The sequence below is a fragment of the Gymnoscopelus braueri genome (assembly GCF_963280865.1).
Source record: "Gymnoscopelus braueri genome assembly, chromosome: 5".
NCBI classification, from domain to species: Eukaryota; Metazoa; Chordata; class Actinopteri; order Myctophiformes; family Myctophidae; genus Gymnoscopelus; species Gymnoscopelus braueri.
Window position 1 is genome coordinate 38,593,459 of NC_137606.1, and position 22,817 is coordinate 38,616,275.

The 22,817-nt window shown below is 41.7% G+C and overlaps 1 protein-coding gene across 1 annotated transcript in view; it reads left to right on the plus strand.

Moving 5' to 3' along the window:
* LOC308084944 (leucine-rich repeat and fibronectin type III domain-containing protein 1-like protein) overlaps window positions 1-14,874 on the plus strand; it is a 135,022-nt gene extending 120,148 nt beyond the window's left edge. Inside the window, exons 8-9 of the mRNA XM_080427936.1 lie at window positions 4,395-5,065; window positions 14,780-14,874. Of these exons, the coding sequence (XP_080284062.1) occupies window positions 4,395-5,065; window positions 14,780-14,847 (739 nt within the window). The 3' untranslated portion in view covers window positions 14,848-14,874. The remainder of the gene's footprint in view (window positions 1-4,394; window positions 5,066-14,779) is intronic.
* The last annotated feature ends 7,943 nt before the right edge of the window (window positions 14,875-22,817 follow it).

The window sequence follows — 22,817 nt, forward strand, 5'->3', positions numbered from 1 at the left end:
CCGCTTATTATAAGTGACTTTAGGCTTGTTTTTCGGTAAAGTCGTTTGTAAATAGTGGTAGAGTTCAATTTTTTGCGGGATGGTTTCTAAAGTGTAGTTGCTTATTTGGGCTTGCTGTCTAATGTTGTTTAAACCAGTGGTTCTCAAATATTTTCATGTCAAGGACCCCCCAAATTAATATGTATTTGTCCGTGGACCCCCATCTGAAACTATCTTGTGCCAGGGACCCCCCATACAAATATCTCACATATTTTTTCAAGTTTTTGAAAGTTTTTGAAAATAGCAGATCTAGCGTAGCCAGACAACTATCCCACAATCTCCGAATGCTATACAGAGTCTGGAACTACACCTCCCGAAATTTGAGAGAGGAAGCTGGCACTTCCGTTCACGAAAATATATTTTAAAATATCTTCACATTTTATTTTTTCATTTCCATTTCTGCCAAGCAGCAAGCTATATATGCTTAGATTATTTTGATTTCTATTAGGATAAATTTGTGCGACTGTAAAGATGAAACGGAAGTGGGGAGGAGGCTTCACAACATCCGCTTTATATTTTAATCATGATCAGAGCTTCCGTGTCCCAGACTGTATGACCGGAAACATTTTAAAATTGTGGGAGACAACAGTCTGGCCACGCGAGACGAGCCACAACGTAAAGAACACTTTCTGTCATCTCTAGACAGATATTGCAAGATTCAACGCTTGTTTGTATACGTTTTGTTTCTGCCATTTTGTGGTGCCACAGATCGAAAACCCATACATTTTTCCCATAGAGATATCCGAATATTTTTATATACATTATTTTAAGCCTGGAACCAAGCCATCCAGGCTCCTGATGAATCGTGACCATAAAACATTTGATTCTGTGTCCAAAAAGATTTGAAAACCGCAAAATAGTTTGTATTTAATATAGTACTGTATATAATATAATTAAATATCCAAATATTTTCATCTGATCAGTTTATATTTTGAATGATTGTCCTCTAAGATCTTCTCTCAGTGTAATATGATTTGCTACCACCATTGTTCAGCTAACTTGACACAATGTGTGATGGTTGATGTAAGATATGACAACCTCTTCATTTATTAGTGAAGTTCAAGTTTCACTTGACAGGCAAATTAGTGGATGTTGCAACAGGAAAAAGAAATCCACATTACTGTCATTATAATCATGGTATATAGTATATGCCTGCCAGATTATTTACAAATGAGTGGAGTTGTTAGAAGAGGTGTAACAAGCTGCTGGTGTAGCCAGTCATTCAGTGCCATTGTTTGATGGCCAATTTAACAGAAGTTAAAAACAGTCTGCACAACAAGTAAACACATAACATAACACACTCTAGCATAAGACACACTCTGACAGGCCTAAATCCCAAAACTGCTCTAAACGAGTGCCTCAAACCAGTTAGCATGCGCACACACAATACAACAAAGTGAGTTTACAGTAGAGTTATCTATCACACAGACCACAAACCTAAAACAAAGATACAGCATAGAGCAGAGTAAAAGCAAAACGCATACTGCATACCCACATAGTACTGACATGTGGAAGGACGTAACAGGACACAATGGAATAATGCATACATGTTTTTGAAAGTACAACTCTTCAACTAAGAAGCAAGATAAATTCAAATACTCATTTGCATACAGTAGATGCATTTACATTTGTTAAAAATAATGAGAAATTCAAATCGTTTGTGAATAAGTATGCAGTGTGTGTGTGTGTGTGTGTGTGTGTGTGTGTGTGTGTGTGTGTGTGTGTGTGTGTGTGTGTGTGTGTGTGTGTGTGTGTGTGTGTGTGTGTGTGTGTGTGCGTGCGTGCGTGCGTGCGTGCGTGCGTGCGTGCGTGCGTGCGTGCGTGCGTGCGTGCGTGCGTGCGCGCACACCTGTGTGTTGGGTTAACTTGAAACGGAGGCAGAGAGACAAACCACCTGACAAACCACACGTGCACGCACGCACGCGCGCACGCACGCGCGCACGCACGCGCGCACGCACGCGCGCACGCACGCGCGCACGCACGCGCGCACACACACACACACACACACACACACACACACACACACACACACACACACACACACACAGACACACACACAGACACACACAGACACACACAGACACACACACACACACACACACACACACACACACACACACACACACACACACACACACACACACACACACACCAAACTTTCAACCAGTTCTTCACTCAGACTATTGTAGAACTTGTTTTTGTCTCCCTGCAGAATAGTAACTATATTTATGGTGCACGGGTGAACGTGGAGTGGACAGATATTGTTATATAGGTGGGGGGGGGGGGGGGGGGTCAGAAGTAGAAGGAACACAGGGGAGAAAATGGGTTTTAGATGAAATGTAGAAATGAATTGGTTTATGACAAATTCTGTTAGTCTTAGTGGAGGTCTGTGGAAGAGGATGGGAGCGAGGAACAGAGAGAGGAACAGACAAGAAAGCGTATAAGAGAAAGCCACAGAATTTAACACAAAAAAACAACCCAAACTGTTCTTCTGTTTTGTTTTGGGTTTTCTGTTTTTCTGGCCTCCCTTTAGCTCCCTCAGGACACTGGATTGCGAGGAAAAGACGGAGCGATTAATTTTGAAGGAGAGGAGAGTAGATGACAGTGGGAGGCATCTATCTGTTTAATCAAAGCATGATGGTGTCTGTAGCTGTAGGGGGATGAAGGGACGAGCAGCCTGAGTGTTTGTGAAAAACCACAGGCTTATGAATTCACACTCTGTGGGGAAATATAAGGGAAACAAGGTGTCTGGGATGCTTCAGGCGGCACGGAATACGAATATATAATGATAGAGCATGTCATCATTAGTTCGGCTCTCTTGTCATTGCACATGCAACATTGAAAGAATGCAAGAATTACAAAAGGACGGTGACGGTGCGTTGTATTTTTTGGCGACATTTCATTTGGTTCGGAGCTAGACAGCAGCCGAGTCGTCGGTAGTGTTCAACGTTCAGCCATATGGATGTTGTCTCAGCCATTGGCCATTAACGACATTAACCCCAATCTGGGAACCCATTTGGTAAAAGAAGGTGTTTGCCTCTGGGGGCGCCATCTTTTTTTGGGTAGAGACTCTTTTTGGCTCCTCCCCTTTCTCTGTCCACTTTCTCCCGGGTGCTTCTGTGTTTATTCCTACTAGCAACAACACTACATGTTTAGGGCAGTGGTGCTGACTGCTGAGAGATTACATTAACCCTGGCTTTGAGCAGATTTTATTTTTTTAAATAATAATACAATAGTGATTTGTCATACAACGAAGTGATGATTAGCCTCTCGCCCTTATAACGATGAGGATGGTTGTGACATCATGTTCATTGTAGAGGTGGAACATGTGGTGGGAAGAGATCTGTTCTCAGTTTCTGTAGCTTTGTGCATTGGTGAACTAGCCTGACACTCGGCCTGAATTTTCATTTCGTTTCACTCCATTATTCAGTCTGAAAGCCCTCTCAGTGCCGTTTTCTGAGATGGGGGCGTGGCCAAAGTGGGACTCTTTAGCGATTGATTCATACTGGATTAACCCAATCCTGATCGACTTTTACAACGTCACCTGACCCTGAATGCGAGGCTAGCGATTTCAGGGGCTGGAGCCAGGCTATTGGTGAACAGTATGGACAGAATATAAGTTGATCTATGTTACAGAATATTTCTGTGAACTTTGTTTTTCTTTGCTATGACCATGCATGTGTGCTCACATTCATATATACTGCATGTATTCACAGTGGTGGTAAAAGTACTCTAATTTTTACTTAAATAAAAGTGTCAATACTGCAATGTAGAAATACTCTGTTACAAGTAAAAGTCCAGAATTGAAAATGTACTTGAGTAAAAGTACAAAAGTATTGGCAACAAAATATACTTAAAGTACCAAAAATAAAAGCACCCATTATGCAGAATGTCCCATTTCACAGGTTTCAAATGCATACAAATAGTTTGAAAATAGCAGATCTACAAGCTCACAACGCGTCGCATCGTGACGTGTTGTGAGCTTGTAGATCTGCTATTTGCAAATAGCCTAAGTTTAAATAGGGCTGAAGTGGTTAATGTATGTTTTGTAATAATAATCCAAATCTACAAAGTAACTAGTAACTAAAGTTTTCTAATAGTTGTAGTGGAGAAAAAAGCACAATATTTGACACAATATTTGAATATTATGAGATAGTTGTGGAGTAAAGGTAAAAGTATAAAGAAATTGAAATACTGCACTTGTACTTAAGTACAGTGCTTAAGTAAATGTACTTAGTTACTTTCCACCACTGTGTATTCATGTGCTCCCACATGTTTATTCACTTTCTATTCTATTGTTACTGTGCAATGCTCGCCACGGACTAACCCAATCTCCTCTCTCGTCTGATTGGCAGGATGATCCCGTCCAGCAGCAACGACTTCCTGGTCCGCGACCTGGCCGCCGGACGTTCCTATGACCTCTGCGTCCTGGCCGTGTTCGACGACGTCGTCACCTCGCTGACCGCCACGCGTCCTCTCGGCTGCCTCTCGTTCACCACGGACACCGAGTTCAGCCAGTGCCAGGCCATGCACAGCCACTTCCTAGGCGGGACCATGATCATTATCATCGGCGGGATTATAGTGGCCTCGGTGCTGGTTTTCATCATCATCCTGATGATACGGTACAAGGTCTACAACCACCACGGAGTGGCGCAGGGGAAAGGTGGCATCGCGGCGACCATGCCGAGGCCACAGAGCAACGGACAGGGCGGGGGTGGAGGGGGAGGGGGCGGACAGGTCCACGTCCTCCCTCGCTCCGCCTCCAAAATGACTGACAGTCTGGACGACCAACCGCTGGGACCGTCCAGGGCCATGTCGCCCTGCGGCACCCAGAGAGACACTGTGGCGCTGGTGGAGGAGGAGGAGAGTGGCGGACGCTGTGGCATTCTGGGGAGGACTGACTCGTTAGCCAATGAGGAGCTGCTGTCACCCACCAAGGCCCGCCTCTCCTCCAGGGTCGCCATCGAGATGAAGAGCAGAACCTCCTCTGTTGCCAAAGAGCCCACCTCTCCCAAAGAACTGGCAGGTAGAGAGAGAGAGAGAGAAAGGGGGGCGGGTGAGAGCATATATTATTATTATTATTATTATTATTATTATTAACGCCAGCTGTACTGGTTCTGCATTTGTGTGTCGCACTTAGAAACTCGTCAATTGTGCTACTGATAAACATAAAAAATGCCCCCCCCCCCCCCGAGCAAATCCAACCCTGGAAAGGAAGAGGTTAGTGCAAACAAGGCCGAGGTGAAAGGAGGTAGGAGAGAGGAAGTAATGAGAGGTGGAGGGAGAATAATGATAGAAGAGCGAGACATGAGAGGTTAGCGGTGAGTCCAACAGTCCAGCAGAGAAAAAGGTACGGCGGACGGGAAAGCGACAAGGCACAATTGAGGGGTGTGAAATTGAGCAAGATGACAGGGATTGTCTGCCTGAGAGCCCGAGTGAGTGTGAAAGATGATGAAGAGAATGTCAGAACAGAGAGAGAGAGAGAGAGAGAGAGAGAGAGAGAGAGAGAGAGAGAGAGAGAGAGAGAGAGAGAGAGAGAGAAAGAGAGAGAGAGAGAGAGAGAGAGAGAGAGAGAGAGAGAGAGAGACACTACTGCTAGGGTGCCAATTCTAAAATTAGAGGATCTTTGTGTGTGTGTGTGTGTGTGTGTGTGTGTGTGTGTGTGTGTGTGTGTGTGTGTGTGTGTGTGTGTGTGTGTGTGTGTGTGTGTGTGTGTGTGTGTGTGTGTGTGTGTGTGTGTGTGTGTGTGTGTGTGTGTGTGTGTGTTTCAGTAGACCATCATGCTTGCATGGGCAGACATTCAGAAGACAGGCATTAGAGGTCATGTCAGACCACAGCCATCTCTGACTGTTACAATGGTGTTTTTGTTCGGTCTTTACTCGCTAGCACGCTAACACAGCTTTCCCTTTGGGTCATGTGGGTACCCAAAGAGTTATTGCTATTTCACAATATTTGCTATTTTCACAATATTTATCTGTGGAGCAGAGTCAAACAAAATGGAATGCCTCAACTCCTACATTCCAAGTGGTTGTCGGGGTGGGGGGTCCCCAGTTCAAATATGATTATTTTGGGGGTCCCCAGTTCAAATATGATTATTTTGGGGGTCCCCAGTTCAAATATGATTATTTTGGGGAGTCACGGCCTGAAAAGGTTGAGAACTACTGGTGTAGTGTACTGTATAGATCAGGGGGCTGAGGACTACTTGTGTGTCGTGGAATGAGATTTCACGCATGAAAGCCTCTAGTGTGAGGGTGGTAAATTGACACACTCGGACGATAATGCCCCAGCTCACTGTTTTGTCAAGCATGATTTATACTTAGTTGCACGCGGCGAGCCGTTGTCAAGCTCACGACGTGTCACAAGCTTATTTTCGTAACTTTTGCACACCACTGTCATATGATGAAGTATAAAATAGGCCATTCATTTTGGAAAAAAACTAAAAGATGACACAATTATGGAGAAACAAGGTTTCTGCCTAACAGTGACAATATACAAAGTACAATACTAAGGCATACAGAATGGATAATAGTGACATTGCACAACATCAAAGAAAATGCATTTCAAGTTTTTATATTTAGGTTTTCAACAGGGATTTGAAAGACACTGTCTATGCTGTTTCTAGTTTCTAAAGGAAGATTGTGCGAGAGTCTATAGGGGCCGTTACTGAGAAGCATGGTCTTCTTTGAATTTGAATTTCAGTCTAGACTCTGAAGCAGAAAAGAGATTTTTTTTGCCTGATCTATAAGCTCAGGCCTTTCTGTTGCATAAGGAGTTATAAGACCACTAATATAGCTGGGGAGCAAGACTCACATCTGGCCGGCACACACATATTACGTCCCTCTTCCCCTTTATTTGAAGAGCCACCTACACTGGATAGGGATCACAGCCACAGACCAAAAATAAAGAGGTGATATAAAATGCAATAAATGTCTTCTGGTGGGCTGTTCCATTTCATTAGGACCACCTATTTAGTCCCGTAACTCCTGAAGCCGATTCTAAAAATGTCTTCTATAACAGTTTTCTGAAAAATGTATGTCGCTATATCAGTGGTTATAAGACCCCCAAAATGTATATGTATTTGGCCGCCAAAAATATTTTGTTCCAGTGACCTTTAGAAGCAAAGATTAGAGTTAAAAATGTTCACTTTAAAAAAATGTGTATATTCAAAGATTTGCACTCATTTTTAAATTTTTGAATAGCCAACCAATGTGATACTGTATATATATAGCTAAAATCTAAAATGACACCGATGCTTTCCCGGTTTTAATGGGTTAACGTCAGCTGTACTGGTTCCGCACTGGTCGCACTTAGAAACTCGTCAATTGCGCTACTGATAAACATTAACAATGCAGCCCCAAAAAGCCAAAGGATAAAACAGTAGAACAAAGCAATATCTAAAAAAAATACGTTTCCATCAGCGTCTTGGAAATGTAATAACCCAGCCACCCCCACAACCCCAATTAACCTTACTTTCTCCTTGGACAGGAATTCTCTGTATTTTTGTTATGATATCATACTCTGTAGGGAAAAGTCCTTTATAAGATGTTTCTGAGTAATCAATAAGATGTCCTTGGGTCACCTGAATGTTGAAACAGCATTAAAAGTTGAGGCAATGCAGGGCAAGTTTATTTGTATGGCACATTTCAACAGCAAGGCAATTCAAAGGGCTTTACACAAAATGTTAAGCATTAAAACACATTATAAAAGGACATTTCGATACTTAATTACAGTGTCGAATAAATGATAAAAACATGCATCAAAGGGCAGCGGAAACAGAAAAGTCTTCAGCTTTGAAATTAACATACTGCAGTTGGTGCACACAGAGTGTTCACCAGGTAAGATGTGGGTGAGTGTGAGGTATGTTTATGTATGTATGTAGGTTAAGGAGGCATGATATTAGCCTCGATCTCCAGGCTTTTATTGTTTAGTTTTGCTAAAAAATAAAAGCCTGGCCCAGCCCGTCGGTGTACTCGGTATGAGGAAGTGTTTCACTTCCCAACCAACCAGAGTGCAGTGGGCGTCGCTCGTAATGTTGCGTTAACGGGGCGGGGGTTGACGGACAGATCGGTGAACCAATGGGATCAGGCGCAGTCTCTCGCCGGCTCTATACACCCGCCCCTCTATACACGAAATCAGGAGCGTTGGGGCAGTCTAGCATGATATTGACTTGCTACAAATTTGTTGCTGCCATTAATCTCTCCTTGCAGGTGTTTTTAATTAGCATTTTAATATATAAAGCAACAGTGTCACATGCCTGAGGTAAGGTCAAAGGGAATACATTTACAGTAGAAGATACAAAGTGAATCTGCAATGACGTTTGAGCCTATACTCTTCAGAATGCAGACATTCTCAGTCTGAAGAATATCATAGGCTCAAAATGTTATATCGTTTGGATGTGCCACTAAATGTACACTTACAGCTACAGTGTGAAGATTTTCTTTGTATCTTCTATGATGGTTTTCCTTTGATCTATCACCAATTGGTTTGGATCTACAGTACGTGACTACTGTGCACTGTTTTATATATTTACAGTAGATCACAACTAGGAAAGAAAATGTACTTAAATCTGTGTCCATATAAGCCCGAGTTACTAGAAGTTGACTTTAAAAAAGGGAAGAAATACCTCTCTGTTGAGTGATCTTGAAATATTTAATGCAAACGGATGTGTTTGGCTGTAAGCCTTCATCAGCGTTGACGGTTGCTTAAATTTCCCCTTTTTCACAGGAGAAAATATGGAAATCTGCACAGGTTTTCAGATTGAGCTTATTCCATTATTTAATGATGTTAAAAGAAAAAAGCAGATTGTGCAAAGGCAGAGCATCCTTTAGGGATGCTAAGCAGACCTTGACGGTCTGCTCGTTTGCCTAGAGCGGAGCTGAACAAAGCTCCGTAAAAGTGGAGGAGCAGCTTTTACGGATTACCTTGTGTGCACTAAACAGATGTCCGAATACAAAATTAAGTTGTCAAAGCGTAACATCCTGTATATCACAGTAAGACAATATCAAATCTGACGTGACTTTGAGTTGAGGTTCTTTGTACGTCTTCCATTAGAAGATTAGCTTGCTGTGGTTAGTGGAACAACAACATGAATCCCATTCCCAGCATCCTCTGTTGGGGAAGCCACAGCTGAGTGGGTAGAGAGGCCGTCTGGGAATCTTCACAAAAAACACTTTATTATTCGCTGTTCGAAAAATTGCGGGTGGTCTGATCGAGTTGCGGAGAGCTCCGCCTCCCGATCACGTTAAAACAGTTGTCAATGTTTACAACTTGAGAAAACATGTGGAAATATCCTTATGGAACCCCAGAGAGAGAGAGGAAAAAACACCACAAGAGTAAATTGACAAATGATCAGGCAAACGTGTGTTCTCTCCTCAGTATACAACAGCCTACGCAGATGCGCATCTGTTTCTGGGTGTGTTGCTGGGCAGCGTGTGTCTGTCTGTGTAGTGACTATGTTCCTGACAAAAGTCAGAGTGATTAGTAGTGGTTAAACCGTGTTGCTCGTGAAAATGCCATGGATTCATACGCGCAAAATTAAACTGGTCATGAAATGGCAGTCCAAGGCGCACATTTTAAAACAAGATTTGTCCATATTTCCCCCCCTGACGGAAGAGAAACGAGTGGAAGTGAAGAAAAGGCAAAATACTCCAGTTAAGTAAAAGTACCTCAAAATTGTACTTAAAGGGGAAGACCACTCATTTTCAGCATTGAACTACCGTATGTCTTTAATACACCTTAGAGCTGTTGTGTGTAAATAAGAAAAAACGTCTATGTTGCCTAGAACTGGATAATTGATTGAGGTCATGTGATCAGTGACATACACAAGGTGTACTTTTGGCTGAGGGGGCGGAGCCAAAAGTACACTTTGCGTATGTCACTGATCACATGATCTCAATCAATATCCAGTTCTAGGCAACATAGAAGGGGGGGGGGACATTTTTTCTTATTTCCACACAACAGCTCTAAGGTGTATTAAAGACATAGTTCAATGTTGAAAATGAGTGGTCTTCCCCTTTAAGTACGTACTTGAGTAAAAATACTTTTCACCACTGAATATATACCTATATAATATATGTCCCGTCCGTCGCAATATAAACACTTCCCCTCTATCTGTGAGCAACTCCTCACAAATAAACAGCCCCTCTCTCGTGCACGCCCGCTCACTATCTCATTCTGTTTCTGTCTGTTTGTGATGTTTTTCGATCTCCTGTCTATCCACACTACACTGACAAAAATAACTGTTCTCTGCTTGAAAAGAAAACAATAGCTTACTGGAGACGATAAGCAATAGATAAGGTTGAGTTTCTTTCCTTTGTTTAAAAAATATATAAATGCTGAATACTTCAGGAGAACTTAATTATCCAAGACTGTTCTGTTGAAAAATTTAAGGGCCTTTATTTTAACATGGCTTGGCAAAGTAAACACAAGATGACCAACATGTTTCAGCTCATCAGGGTCCACTGACAATTGTGGAGATGTTCCAGTGACAAAAAATGGCAGTATGATCTTGGGGATTCATGTTTTGTTTAAGTGAGTGAACTTTTGAATATGAGGATTTATTTGAATTTTTTATCTCAAACCCTGTCAGTCTATAAAGGTCACTTAGTTCAGTGGTTCTCAACCTGTGGGTCGGGACTCACAGGGGGGTCCCCACATGATTTTGGGGCCCCCAGATAACAGTGAACTGACAATTTAACCTCATGGAGACTTGAATTCATGGAGATTTTTTAGTTTTTTGTCGCATTCCTAAGCCAATAATTTGATGACCGGCGGAGACTCAAAGTGTCAACTTTGAATCTCCTACCGGAGACATTAGCATAAATATGATTATTTTGGGGGGGTCGCGGCCTGAAAAGGTTGAGAACCACTGACTTAGTTGGTAGGTAGTTCTGGAGATATCTTATTAAAGGATTGTACATGTTCACAAGGACCCGCCCCCCCCCCCCCCCCCCCCACACCCCTCTGGGAATAACCGTAATTCAGGTACATGGATTTTTCCTTTTCCTCACCCTGTGCCCTTTCCTTTAAATCCACTCAGGAAATGGGGGTTTCATTACAACAGATAATGGGAGAAACCATTTCACACAAGAAGCTTAAACAGCTCAATTGACCTCCCTTATCAGTGGCTGATAGGTCGTTCAATTGCCCCTTTTGAACGGGCTGAAATGAGATATCGTTGAGCCAAACGCTTATTATACAGATAATAATAACACAAATACAGCAACTATGAGCTAGTTAGTGCAGAGGAAGTTTTAAGCTCTATAAACTGTAATTGACCCTACTTTAGGTTCAGTATAATCGCACCAGCATGAGTTTTTTTTAGGAAGTATGGATATTAATGATATTTACTATTTAGACATAAGTGATAAATCCACCCAAAAACAATGTTCTCCGTTTTTTCCCATGGCTTAAAATCATAAGAAAGATACCTTTACTCAGCCAGAGTAAAGGTTGACGGCCAAGGATGGACTTTAGGGATTGTAGTGTGTGTATAGGGTTTTACAAATTGCATACAGAAATTACTGTAATACTTTCCTTTGTTTTAATATTGAGGTGCAGACAGAACTAAGTTAGACACCCCCCTTAGGCTTAATTAACAGTTCCATCCCAGTATCCCCCAAAGATCTTAACAGGCTATAATAAGATAGACAAAACAAAACAGTGATTATTGTTGGGTTTTATATATATATATTTAAGTATATTTTTTACTCCATTCCCCCTAAACCTGGTACACTAAGAGGTTGTTTCCTAACATCACTGAGAATACACACATGCATTAGCACAGATACAGTAGCATTATACAGCTTAAACTGGAGGGAATCCCATCTGTTATATGATTAATGCATCCTGCATACAGCAATCAAATTTAGAATAAAATTTGATAACAAAAAACATTAATTCTCCCACATTACCCGATTTGAACAAATCACCCAATATTAAGATTATTTGGTGCTTAGCAAATACTTTCCAAGACTGTCAGTCCCTACAGCCAGGAACTGATTCCCTAGTCTCACGTTGCCAGGCGATTGTCTGTGGACTTTTAAATTCAATGTAGTTGCTAGAACAGCAGTGAGAACAGCAGCTAACAAACCTACACCTATACTGCTTTGGAAGCCATTCATTTCATCGCCCTAATATGAATGAAATATTTGATTGTTTCCGCTATGCAGTTTATTTTTTATTATTATCTAATTGTTTCCACACGGTTTTAGCAACAAAAGCTGTGAGATTGTCCTCGGTCTCTATTGAGCGAAGCGTTTAAAGACGCGTTTAAAGACGATTCTACTGAATCCCTAACCCGCCAGAGAGTAAATGCCTCACTCTAGCCAATGAGCTGTGGAAGACAGAGATGGAATATCTGACACTGACCTTTTGTTGGAGCTACCAGGTATTCATCAGAGCATGAAGAAAGATACACTAGATTAGGAACGCTGTGAAAATGTCACATGAGTTTTGTAAGACATGCAAGACAAGTGTGACACACATCTGCACAAATTATACATTTTGACCATACCATGTGTCAATAATAATTCAGTACACTTTTTTACAGCTTGGGCCATACTGTACATCATACATAAACCGTACATAAACCTTTTCCCCATTAATGCAGCTTTTTTACTTGGGCTTTTTAGCTTTGTTTACAGCCCTGCAGGTGTCTAGGAGTTAGGGAAGCAACAAGCTGCCGGTGTAGTCAAGTATCACTGCTTATTGTTTATTGTTTGGTTGGCTAATTTAACAGAAGTTAAAAATAGTCAGCACAACAATTAAACACATAACATAACACACTGGCAACCTCCGTTAAACCCAGTAAACTACACTATACAGAGTACTGTAGCACTGAGATAATGGGTGTATGAACAACACAACAAGAGCCTACAGCCCCAAGTCCCAAAACTGCTCTAAACTCTGAGTGCTGCTATTAGTGCAGGTTGGCTCAGTGGAAGGGCTCTGCAACACTAAATGGAATAGAGTTGATTTAGTTTTTGCCCTGCAGTATTTCAAAATTCCTTTCTAAGCTGAAGACAATTATTGGCTACTCGCGTCGTAAATAAAGGATTCCTAGTAAAGCTGCCAGCTATTCACATCTTCTCAGGAATGGTGGTTGTCTAATCTTCTTCAAATTCTTCACATTTTTGATTTTCTTAAAACGCTGCTGTGTGGCCCACAAACGAGCCCACAAACGAGCAAATGTCTAGCGAGTCTGTTTGGGCCAAAGAAAGAATCACAGGCTAGAGACGGAGTGTGGTGTGTTTTACAGCCTGCTGCATTGCAGAGAAAGCCAACATTGATCTGATCAGAGTGAAAGCTGCAGTGAGTCAGAACGCCTGAGGACCTTTACGACTGACAGACACGCATACGCTTTAACTCTAGTAAAATATTATGAGATACAACCAAACATGTGTAAACCCGAGGGATAGATTTTCGGTAGCATGTGACGGGAGGCGGAAAGAGTTTACGGTGTTTACTGAAATGTTGAGAATTAGAGTACAGTACCTTACCTCACAAGACAAATGATCAATACTCTAAATTATTTATTGCAATAATAATAAACTGGCTTCATTGCAAACACTGTTCCTGTCTTCTAGAGCTTGAAATCCAGTATCTAATTCTATTGTGTGCCAGGCTTTGCAGGAGAAGAGTCTATTATTATAAGTAACTTGTAAGAGTGGGTATTGGGAAATGAATTATGACTGTTCAGGCTTAATCCGGGATTGTTTTGAATATATACATTAGGGTTGTTTTCACATGCCCCCCCCTCTAATTCTCCCAATTTAGTTATGCCAGTTAGCAATTTGCCCCTATAGTTGGTAAGACTCACATCTCTTGCAATACACATGAAGTTACCAAGCTTTTCTTTGCACCTCACAGTGAGGAGTTACATTTACATTTGTTGGTGGTGGGTCAAGCAATGTCTACAATTTTGGATCACTGATTCACAGACAAATAGGAGAAGCCCGCCTAACCTATAGCTATCACAGATTACACAACACTATTACAATAAGATTAGGATCAGAGTTCAAGTGCAATATAAAACTGAAACTTAAGAATAGTTTGTGTGTGTGTGTGTGTGTGTATGTGTGTGTGTGTGTGTGTGTGTGTGTGTGTGTGTGTGTGTGTGTGTGTGTGTGTGTGTGTGTGTGTGTGTGTGTGTGTGTGTGTGTGTGTGTGTGTGTGTGTGTGTGTGTGTGTGTGTGTGTGTGTGTGTGTGTGTGTGTGTGTGTGCACGCTCGTGCGTAAGTGAATGTTTTTTCCCAGTGGCCCATCCCTGACCCTGTAGCCTGTCCGTCCTCCATGTTGCTCAATCTATCATCCCTCCTGTCCGTGTCATCCCTCGCTCCCCACCTCATTCCTCACCTCTGTCAGATATTTCTATCCCTCCACTACTCTCTCCTTCTGCTTTTCTTTGTTGTTTACTTTCTGGACTTTACTCTCTCCCTAAAATCCCAGAATACTCACTCTTATCTCTCTCTCTCTCTCTCTCTCTCTCTCTCTCTCTCTCTCTCTCTCTCTCTCTCTCTCTCTCTCTCTCTCTCTCTCTCTCTCTCTCTCTCTCTCTCTCTCCCCCTTTTCCTCAAACCTCTCTCAGTCCTCCCCATGATCTACTTCTTTACATTTGTCCTCCAGAATTCATGTCCAGGTATCACTATGTCTTACCCCCCTCTCTCTCTCCCTCCCTCATTCTCATTTGCTTTCAACGTCTCTTTCTCTCTCTGTCCCTCTTCCACCTTTTCTCCCTCAGTGTCACCATCGTGCTCGGCAGCAGGTGACAGGCGGCCTCGCAGTGATTGGAGCGCCTTTCAGATCTGAAGGTCTCTTGGAGAGCAGCGACACCCCAGACCCAGAGTAATGGCACGCCCAACTCACTCTATTTACTGCCTCCCGTCCCCTCCCAGAGTAACGACACGCCCAATTCTCTCTACTCCCTGTGTGTCCTGACCCCTCCCAGAGTAATGCCACCATAGATATATATACACGTAGATACAGTACCGCAGCGGCCACTCCTGTTCATTGGAGTGATGCGTCAACGCGGCTGCCATATTGGCAGGGGCAAGCCGTGCCTCCCAATGCATGTATGCCCCATATACTGCATGTCTATTGAAGCAGGAGGTCTCTCCACAATTGAAATAATCAGAACTCACTGAATTCTCAACCGATTTTCAAGCAGTTTGGTTTGTTACAAATGTCAGACATTCTGTATACTTAATGCTTGCCATAATAATTAATTAATAATTGCCACTATCGGTCAACATCAAATGTTTTATTTATTTTTTATTTGTTATGGTTAAAGTTACAGGAGTTAGGAGGCAATTATGTTGTGTTTCTACAAATTCTGAACGGTTATTTCTTATAATGAAGATGTATTTGTTTCCCTTGCACAAAAGGGGGAAATAATAACACCAAAAACGAAATAAACAAATATCGGTATCGGCTATCAGCTAAATTGTTATTTTAAACATCGGTATCGGTATCGGCCAAGAATGTCCATATTGGTGCATCCCTAATATATATATATGTATATATGTATATATATGTATATATATATGTGTGTGTGTGTGTGTGTGTGTGTGTGTGTGTGTGTGTGTGTGTGTGTGTGTGTGTGTGTGTGTGTGTATTCCCCTATATATATATATATATATACATTTAATTAATTTAATTTCGATCAATTAATTACAGAAAAAATATTGCGTTAAAAAGATGTACGCATTTTAATCGCACCTATTTTTGCACCGCGGAACGTTTCTCGCTGGACGAGTTTCAGACGGACCGATCATACCAGTGCACCAACCCCAACGTGCTTCTCACTCAACAACAAGCTGCAGCCAGCACGGTGCACGAAAACATGAATGGAGACGCGACCGCGTAGCCTGCTTGATAATGTTGGCTGGGCAAATCAGAATCTGTAATGGATGCCCCCCCTACGCGCGCGCGCTCCCACCCACCCCGTTTGTCCCGTTTAGGGGGAGGTGCGGTGCGCTGGGGGGGGGGGGGGGGGGTTGCGGGTCACATGCGCGCGATTTTTATTAATAATGAATTAAACTACTATAAAACAACAGTAAAACTACTATAAAACACACTCTACCAGCCTCCAGTGGTGGAAAATAGCAGATCTACAAGCTAACAATGCATTGCGCTTGTAGATCTGCTATTTTCAAATGGCCAATATAGGGCTTAAGTGGTTACTGTATGTTTTGTAATAATAATCGAAATCTACAAAGTAACTAGTAATTAAGTTTTCAAATAATTGTAGTGGAGTAAAAGTACAATATTTGCCTCTGAGATATAGTGGAGTAAAAGTATTAGAAATTGGAAATACTCAAGTAAAGTGCAAATACCTCGAAATTGTACTTAAGTACAGTTCTTGAGTACATGTACTGTACTTAAAGACATATGCCAAAATCTGTTTGAAAAAATTGCTTTTCACTGTTCTCAGGTCAAATATTGATTTGCGATTAAAATGTGATTAATTGTGATTAATTAATTAAAAAGCCTCTAATTAATTAGATTAATTTTTTTATCGAGTCCCAGCCCTAATATATATATATATATATATATATATATATATATATATATATATATATATATATATATACACACACACAGTATATACAGTATATACAGTACAGTATACTATATGTAGCCACTCCTCACCATTTCACTTAACTCTCTCTACTTTATCACCCCATCTTTGCATTCATCAGCCTGGTAGAAAGGAGGAGAGAGGAGAGACGGATGATGCAGGAAGAGACAGTGGAGGGAGGGGTGGAAGGGTTCTGATGGATGAGTGGAGACGGGGACATTAAGAATGTGCTTCATTCTTTTACTCTCTTGACACCAACGGTTGTGACAGTGGCTGTATATAAATACACTTGTTTCTGACAAACGCAGTTAAAGAACTTTTATTTTCTACTGACACATTAAAAAAAACATTTGCTGACAAATACACGCATTACAAATAGCTGCGGTGTGAATATAGTGCTACGGTAAGCATTACTCCCTCACCCACCACCACACTGCACTACCTTGGTTTCCGTCAGTGCTTAAGTTTGCTTGTGCTGACACTGTGCAGGGACAACTTTGTACTGTATGTCAGCTGAGGTCGGATGCACAAACATTTTCTAAAAATACTTAAAATTAACTTAGAGCAACACTATGGAGTTTGCCAGTTTGGCACAGTAGAGACTGTTGCTGAGATACAGCACACAGAAACAAGTTTTTCACCCATTTAGAGCATATCCGAGGTCATAATGGGGACATAGTTAACAATACATGCCAAAGACAATGAAGACATCCGATGTTTGTTAATTTTTATGACAAAAGTCCAATTTTAATTATTTCCTCAAACGTCATGTGTGATTACATCAGCAGGTACTAACCAATTTAACCAATAATATTGTGACACGCACCTGTCAATCAATCTTCCATCCAGCTAGGATTCATCAGGCTTAACACTAGCGGGCGGTGCTGCTATCTTGAATGTAAACAGACATGGCTCTACTACTTATACATCTTATTTATATATCTTATTTTTTAAAGCCATACAGTACATATTCATATGTTTCTGAAAACATTTGAGGCAGGAATTAGGCAATGCACTAACAGAAACTCGATTCAGCACTGCCTTGTTTGATATTGATATATATATAGTTTTGGTCAAATGTGGCATCCAGGTGGGTCATGGTACTCGCCAATTAGCTGTGATTGGCTGTGACATGTCACATCATCACCCTTTGTGAGCTTGTAGATAGAAATATTAGACAATTTTCACCTAGAATGAAATGCCCAGAACAGGGTCGCCAGGGTTACGCCCACTTCCCACCAGCAGCAGTATTCCGCTTCTACTTTCTGAGTAAGCGGCAAAGGTTCAGTGCATTGTCTATGGCAAGGAGTGGCCGCCACTTTCACCGCTGAGTGGAGTGGCAAAAGTAGAGAAAAGTTCAACTTTCCCCAAAAATTTGGGAACCCCTGTATTAGTTAATATTCTGCTGACAATGTACACGTTTGAATAATGACAACCATAATTAACAGGCAAGCAAATATTACCCTCTTTATTTGGAGAACCATGTCAACTTGTTGGGTGCTGCAGACCAATAATAAAATGGCAAAATAAAATGCGATAGACTCAGTGGAATTGCGTTGCTAGGGAACAGCTTGGGTCCAAGTTTATTTCCTATTGGAGTGTTCATGGCTATTATCGGGAGCTGGCAGGAAATAAACTTGGACCCATTTAGAATGTTAATGTTCCTTAAGAGTGGAAAGGTCTTTAAATGCTGCCAGTATTCTTATGGTGGGTCCCTTTTCACTTAACACCAGCCGTATCAATTCTGTTTAGTTGCGGTGTCAAACTTCCAAACACATGAATTGCACTGTTGATAAACCTCATTATTACCACTCTCAAACTAGAGGGCAATGAGTTTGCCAGCAAAACTTTGTCGTAGTTTTCTTCAAAACAAACTGAAGTCTGTGGTGATCAGTTCTCAACCACTTACACCCTACTGTATATACTTCATTGACTGAGGTCCCCCAAGGCCTCTGTACTTGAACACCTGCTTTTTTACCCCTGGGTTAATGTGATGTGTTGTGAGTTCATAGATCTGCTATTTTCCCTGACTGTTTATAATTCTTTTGCTGAATGTTTGCCTTTTATTGCTGAATGTTTGCCTATTATGACGTGCCAAGAATAGGGGTGCGAGGGTTCATGTGGTTAAGATAAATGACCATAAAATGACTTAGTAATATAATCCAAACAATCACATTTGTGCACACCCAGTCCTTGCAGAGCTCTTTTCATGTGTATGATGTAGAGTTGTAGACATTTGCGTAGGATCGTACATGTGGGGACGATTCACATTGTCATCGAGCAGAGACTGCATTCGTGTCCATTAATTGATCCTGTTTTGTTTCTTTGGGCTTTGTTTACTGCAGTCATACAGCATCTCAACTTTTTTTCTTAGAATATAAAAATAATACTAAACCAATTATAAGCAATCAAAGAACGTTCCCTTATTTCCCGTGTGTATTTTGTGAATCTAATAATGCAGTTCAACTCAGACGCCAAATAGTGTCAATAGAAGCTACTAATTGCTTACTTTTTGTTTGTTATAAAAGAAAATTATTTTTTTGCTCTAAATGTTTCACTTCAGACCAGTGACGTGTTGTTGTTCTCCTCTCTCTTTCCTGTAGAACCCTAATGCTGTTGTTCTGAGGGGGGACCACAGAGATTGGACCGCACCACCAAAGGACAGCTGGTTTAAACCCTGAGGAACTAAAGCCCCCCTTCCTGCCCCTCCCTTGTTTACTCCGCCCCCCCTTTCCCTCCCCCACCCCCCATTGTTTCTGTGGATACCGGGGAGCAACAGTACCGACCTGGACCTATGTGGCGGAGGCCTAGTTTACTATTTTAATTGTTTCATCCGGTTCTGTCGACAGGATAGGATAAATTGTGTATCCCAGTCTGGTGTCAGTCTGGCTGTTCATTGTCCAGTTGCAACCCATTTGCCATTTTGCTCACTTTGAACAGTAGCCTATAGACAGAACTGTACAAAACTAAACAGTAAACACATGCTCCCCCCTTTAAAACAGCTGGATCAGCGTGGAATCGATGCCCTGCGGCTGGACAAAAAAAAAAGAAAAAAAAGAATGCTGCAGAGGTGTCTGGATGTGTCGCAGAATTAATCTAGATGGAAAATACGTAAGGATTATTTTTTTTACACCATCTGGAGAAGCATCGACATGAAAGGATTAAAAACGATTGGTGGTAAAAACTAAAAGAGATTGACAGCTAATAAAATTGATGGATAGTAAAGATAGGATGGATTGACAGTAAAACTCAGCCTGGATATACGGACCATAAAAAAAATAAGTAATAAAATCACTCCCCAAAGCATCTGGTACGGTCTGGTCTTGGACATGGATATATACCACACACAAACAATAAGGGCATCTGAGTGTTTCTGGATGGGTAACTACTAATACTAATACATTACAACTACTGGTTCTCTGCTCTACTGAACCAATATAAATCTGCTGAAATGAGCTGAACTCAACTGACCTCAGTTGATTCTAAGCTGAACTTATCCTGGACTGAACTGAAAATGGAACAAAACCAGACCTGAATTTTCGCCATCTGAACTGTTTTGTGTTTGTTTTTTGTGTTTTATTTTTATTTTTAATCAAACCATACCTCCCCACACATGGCCTGAACTGGTTTGAACTGGATAGTAGTCAACATGATTGGACCTTGTGGAGCCTGGGATGTATTCTTTTGAAAGTGGACCCAGAACTGGTTTAGACTTGAATTGGTCTGATCTGGACTAAAGTGAACTAAACTGGTCTCATCATCTTCGGTGATCTGCCATCTTCTGGTTTGGTACGGTATCTACTACGCTGGAATGGATCAGATTGGACTAGTCTGGCTTGGTTCTTTTGGATCTTTACCAGTTTCTCTCTCATTAGTCTGGGCCCAGTTTAACAGGTGAGTAATGACTGACTGTGTTATCCTATTAACCTTTAATTAAAGGCATTAATACCTCAGGACAAGGTTTCTTACACCCTTTCAGCCAAAAGAAAAGTTCTATGACCCCAGGACCAAGGCTTGTTAACTCTTTGACTGCGGACGACGCGATAACGCGTCAAGTGCTACTTTGTCCAGTTGGCCGTCGACGCGCTCGACGCGCTGGACGCGCGTTCATTGTTTAATCTCTGATTGCGCTATGCTGCTTAATATTCAATGTTATTCTCGAGTTCCACTTACTTCACGGACATCTGCATCCGGTTTCATGGCCTGGATTCCGTTTCCGGTTTTTGATTTTTTTCCCCAGTCATTTTCGTCCAAAATAGGTAAATAAACGGGTTTTCACACGGTATAACGGACAAACGGACAGCTTCTCTTCTATAATCTATGGTCTGGGTGACGATCAGTCATCGCCGTCGTATATCACAACGTAATTTTCGCTGATCAAAACAATCTGGGTGACGTCACATCCGTTTTCATGTTTTTCCTTGTCTAATCTATGAAGAAGGGTGAGAGAGACCCAACGACATGATCACGCTGTCATGTGCTGCTCTCTGGTGGCCGATTTGTGCTGGGTCTTTACATTATGTGTCCTTAAATTATTTTCATGAGAAAAATGCAAAATATAAAAATAAAAAAACACGAAAATTGCTGGCACTGGGGGAGTACTTTATGAAAATACTCTGGCAGTCAAAGAGTTAATTAATACAACTTCCCCTGTCATGTCGAGACCCACTTCCAAATGGCCAGCCCTATACCCATTCACTTTGGGTCTTGACCCATTGAGCACGCTCACCCTCCAGTCTGCCCTCCTGCTGTGAGTGTCCTCTATCCTAACGAGACCCTTGGTTTAATGAGCGCTGGCTAATTGCTGTCAGCCAGATGATTAGACAGCCACCCTTCCTGAGCTAACTACGTTGGTACTAATCTCCAATGACTATATCACAGCAGGAGGCTCTCCCCCTAATCCTCACTCCTATATCTCTCAAAGGCTTTTCTCTTTCTCTCTCTCTTTCTCGTTAATTGTGTCACTCTCCCTCGCTTCCTCTGCTGTGTCTCCTTAGTTGGGGTCAGTGCTGAGTATAATAGGGCTGACAGGGGTCACATACACACACACGTTCACTGTGCAACATCTTTCAGTCCAGGCTGAGCAGTGGTGACAGATCTGAAATGAAGCATATCATTTGCTGAGGCTGGAGGAGGGGGTTGTTGGGGGTAACTTGCAAATGTAATCTATTACAAACTAGAAAAAGTGCTCCTCGGAGCACAGGTCTCCGCCAGGTCAGGTAGGTTATTGTGGGCCAGCAACGGAACCATCTTGATCACTGGACTATAGAGATAATATGTACCGATATGCATGATGTTTGGACAAAACTGTTATGAGTAATAGGAAAAAGAAAAGTGTTGCAAAATCGGCGCTATAATAGGGCAATGTTAAAAGGGTGACATTTGTTCCTCAATGTAGTGCAAATGTGCGTGCAAAGTTTCACCGCAATCGGACACTGCGTTCATGATTTGCAGCATTTTGTTCAAAAAGGGCCACTCCTGCAAACTTTAGATGTTAATCTTAGCCAATCAGGATGGAATATGAAAAATCAAACAGATTGGTCTTGATCCCATGACTATAGAGATCATGTGTACCGATTTGTGTGAAATTTGGATAAAATCTGAAGGCTTAATATCAAAATAATTGTTTTACATAAGTCGGCCTCCAGGTGGCGCTATGAAAGGCAAATGTGTAAAATGTAGGGCAAAGGTTTTTCCTTGGCCTCTAGAGAGTGTGCATACAAAGTTTTACACAGATCGGTGCAGTTACAGGTAAAAACACGAATCGGCCTGTTATAGCGCCACCATGAGGCTGATGTGAAAATGTTCAAATGGCATTTATTCCTCGGTCTAATGGGAATGTGTGTGCAAAATTTCATGAAAATTGCATGCTGTGTTCATGATTTGAGGCTATTTTTTTTTTTCCAAACCGGAGTACTCCTGCAAACTTTGGAAGACAATTTTAGCCAATCAGGTTGGAATATGAAAAATCTGAAAAAACTGTGTTGTTTAATGACTATAAAGATACTGTGTACCGATTTGCGTGATTTTTGGACAAAATCTGTAGGAGTACTGTCAAAAAATGTGTTTTGCACAAATTGGCCTCCTGGTGGCGCTATAAAAGGCCCATATGAAAAATTTGGGGCAGAGGTTCTGCTGTGGCATCCAGGGAATGTGTGCGCACAGTTTCGCTGCGATCAAGCCAACAGTGCCAGAGATT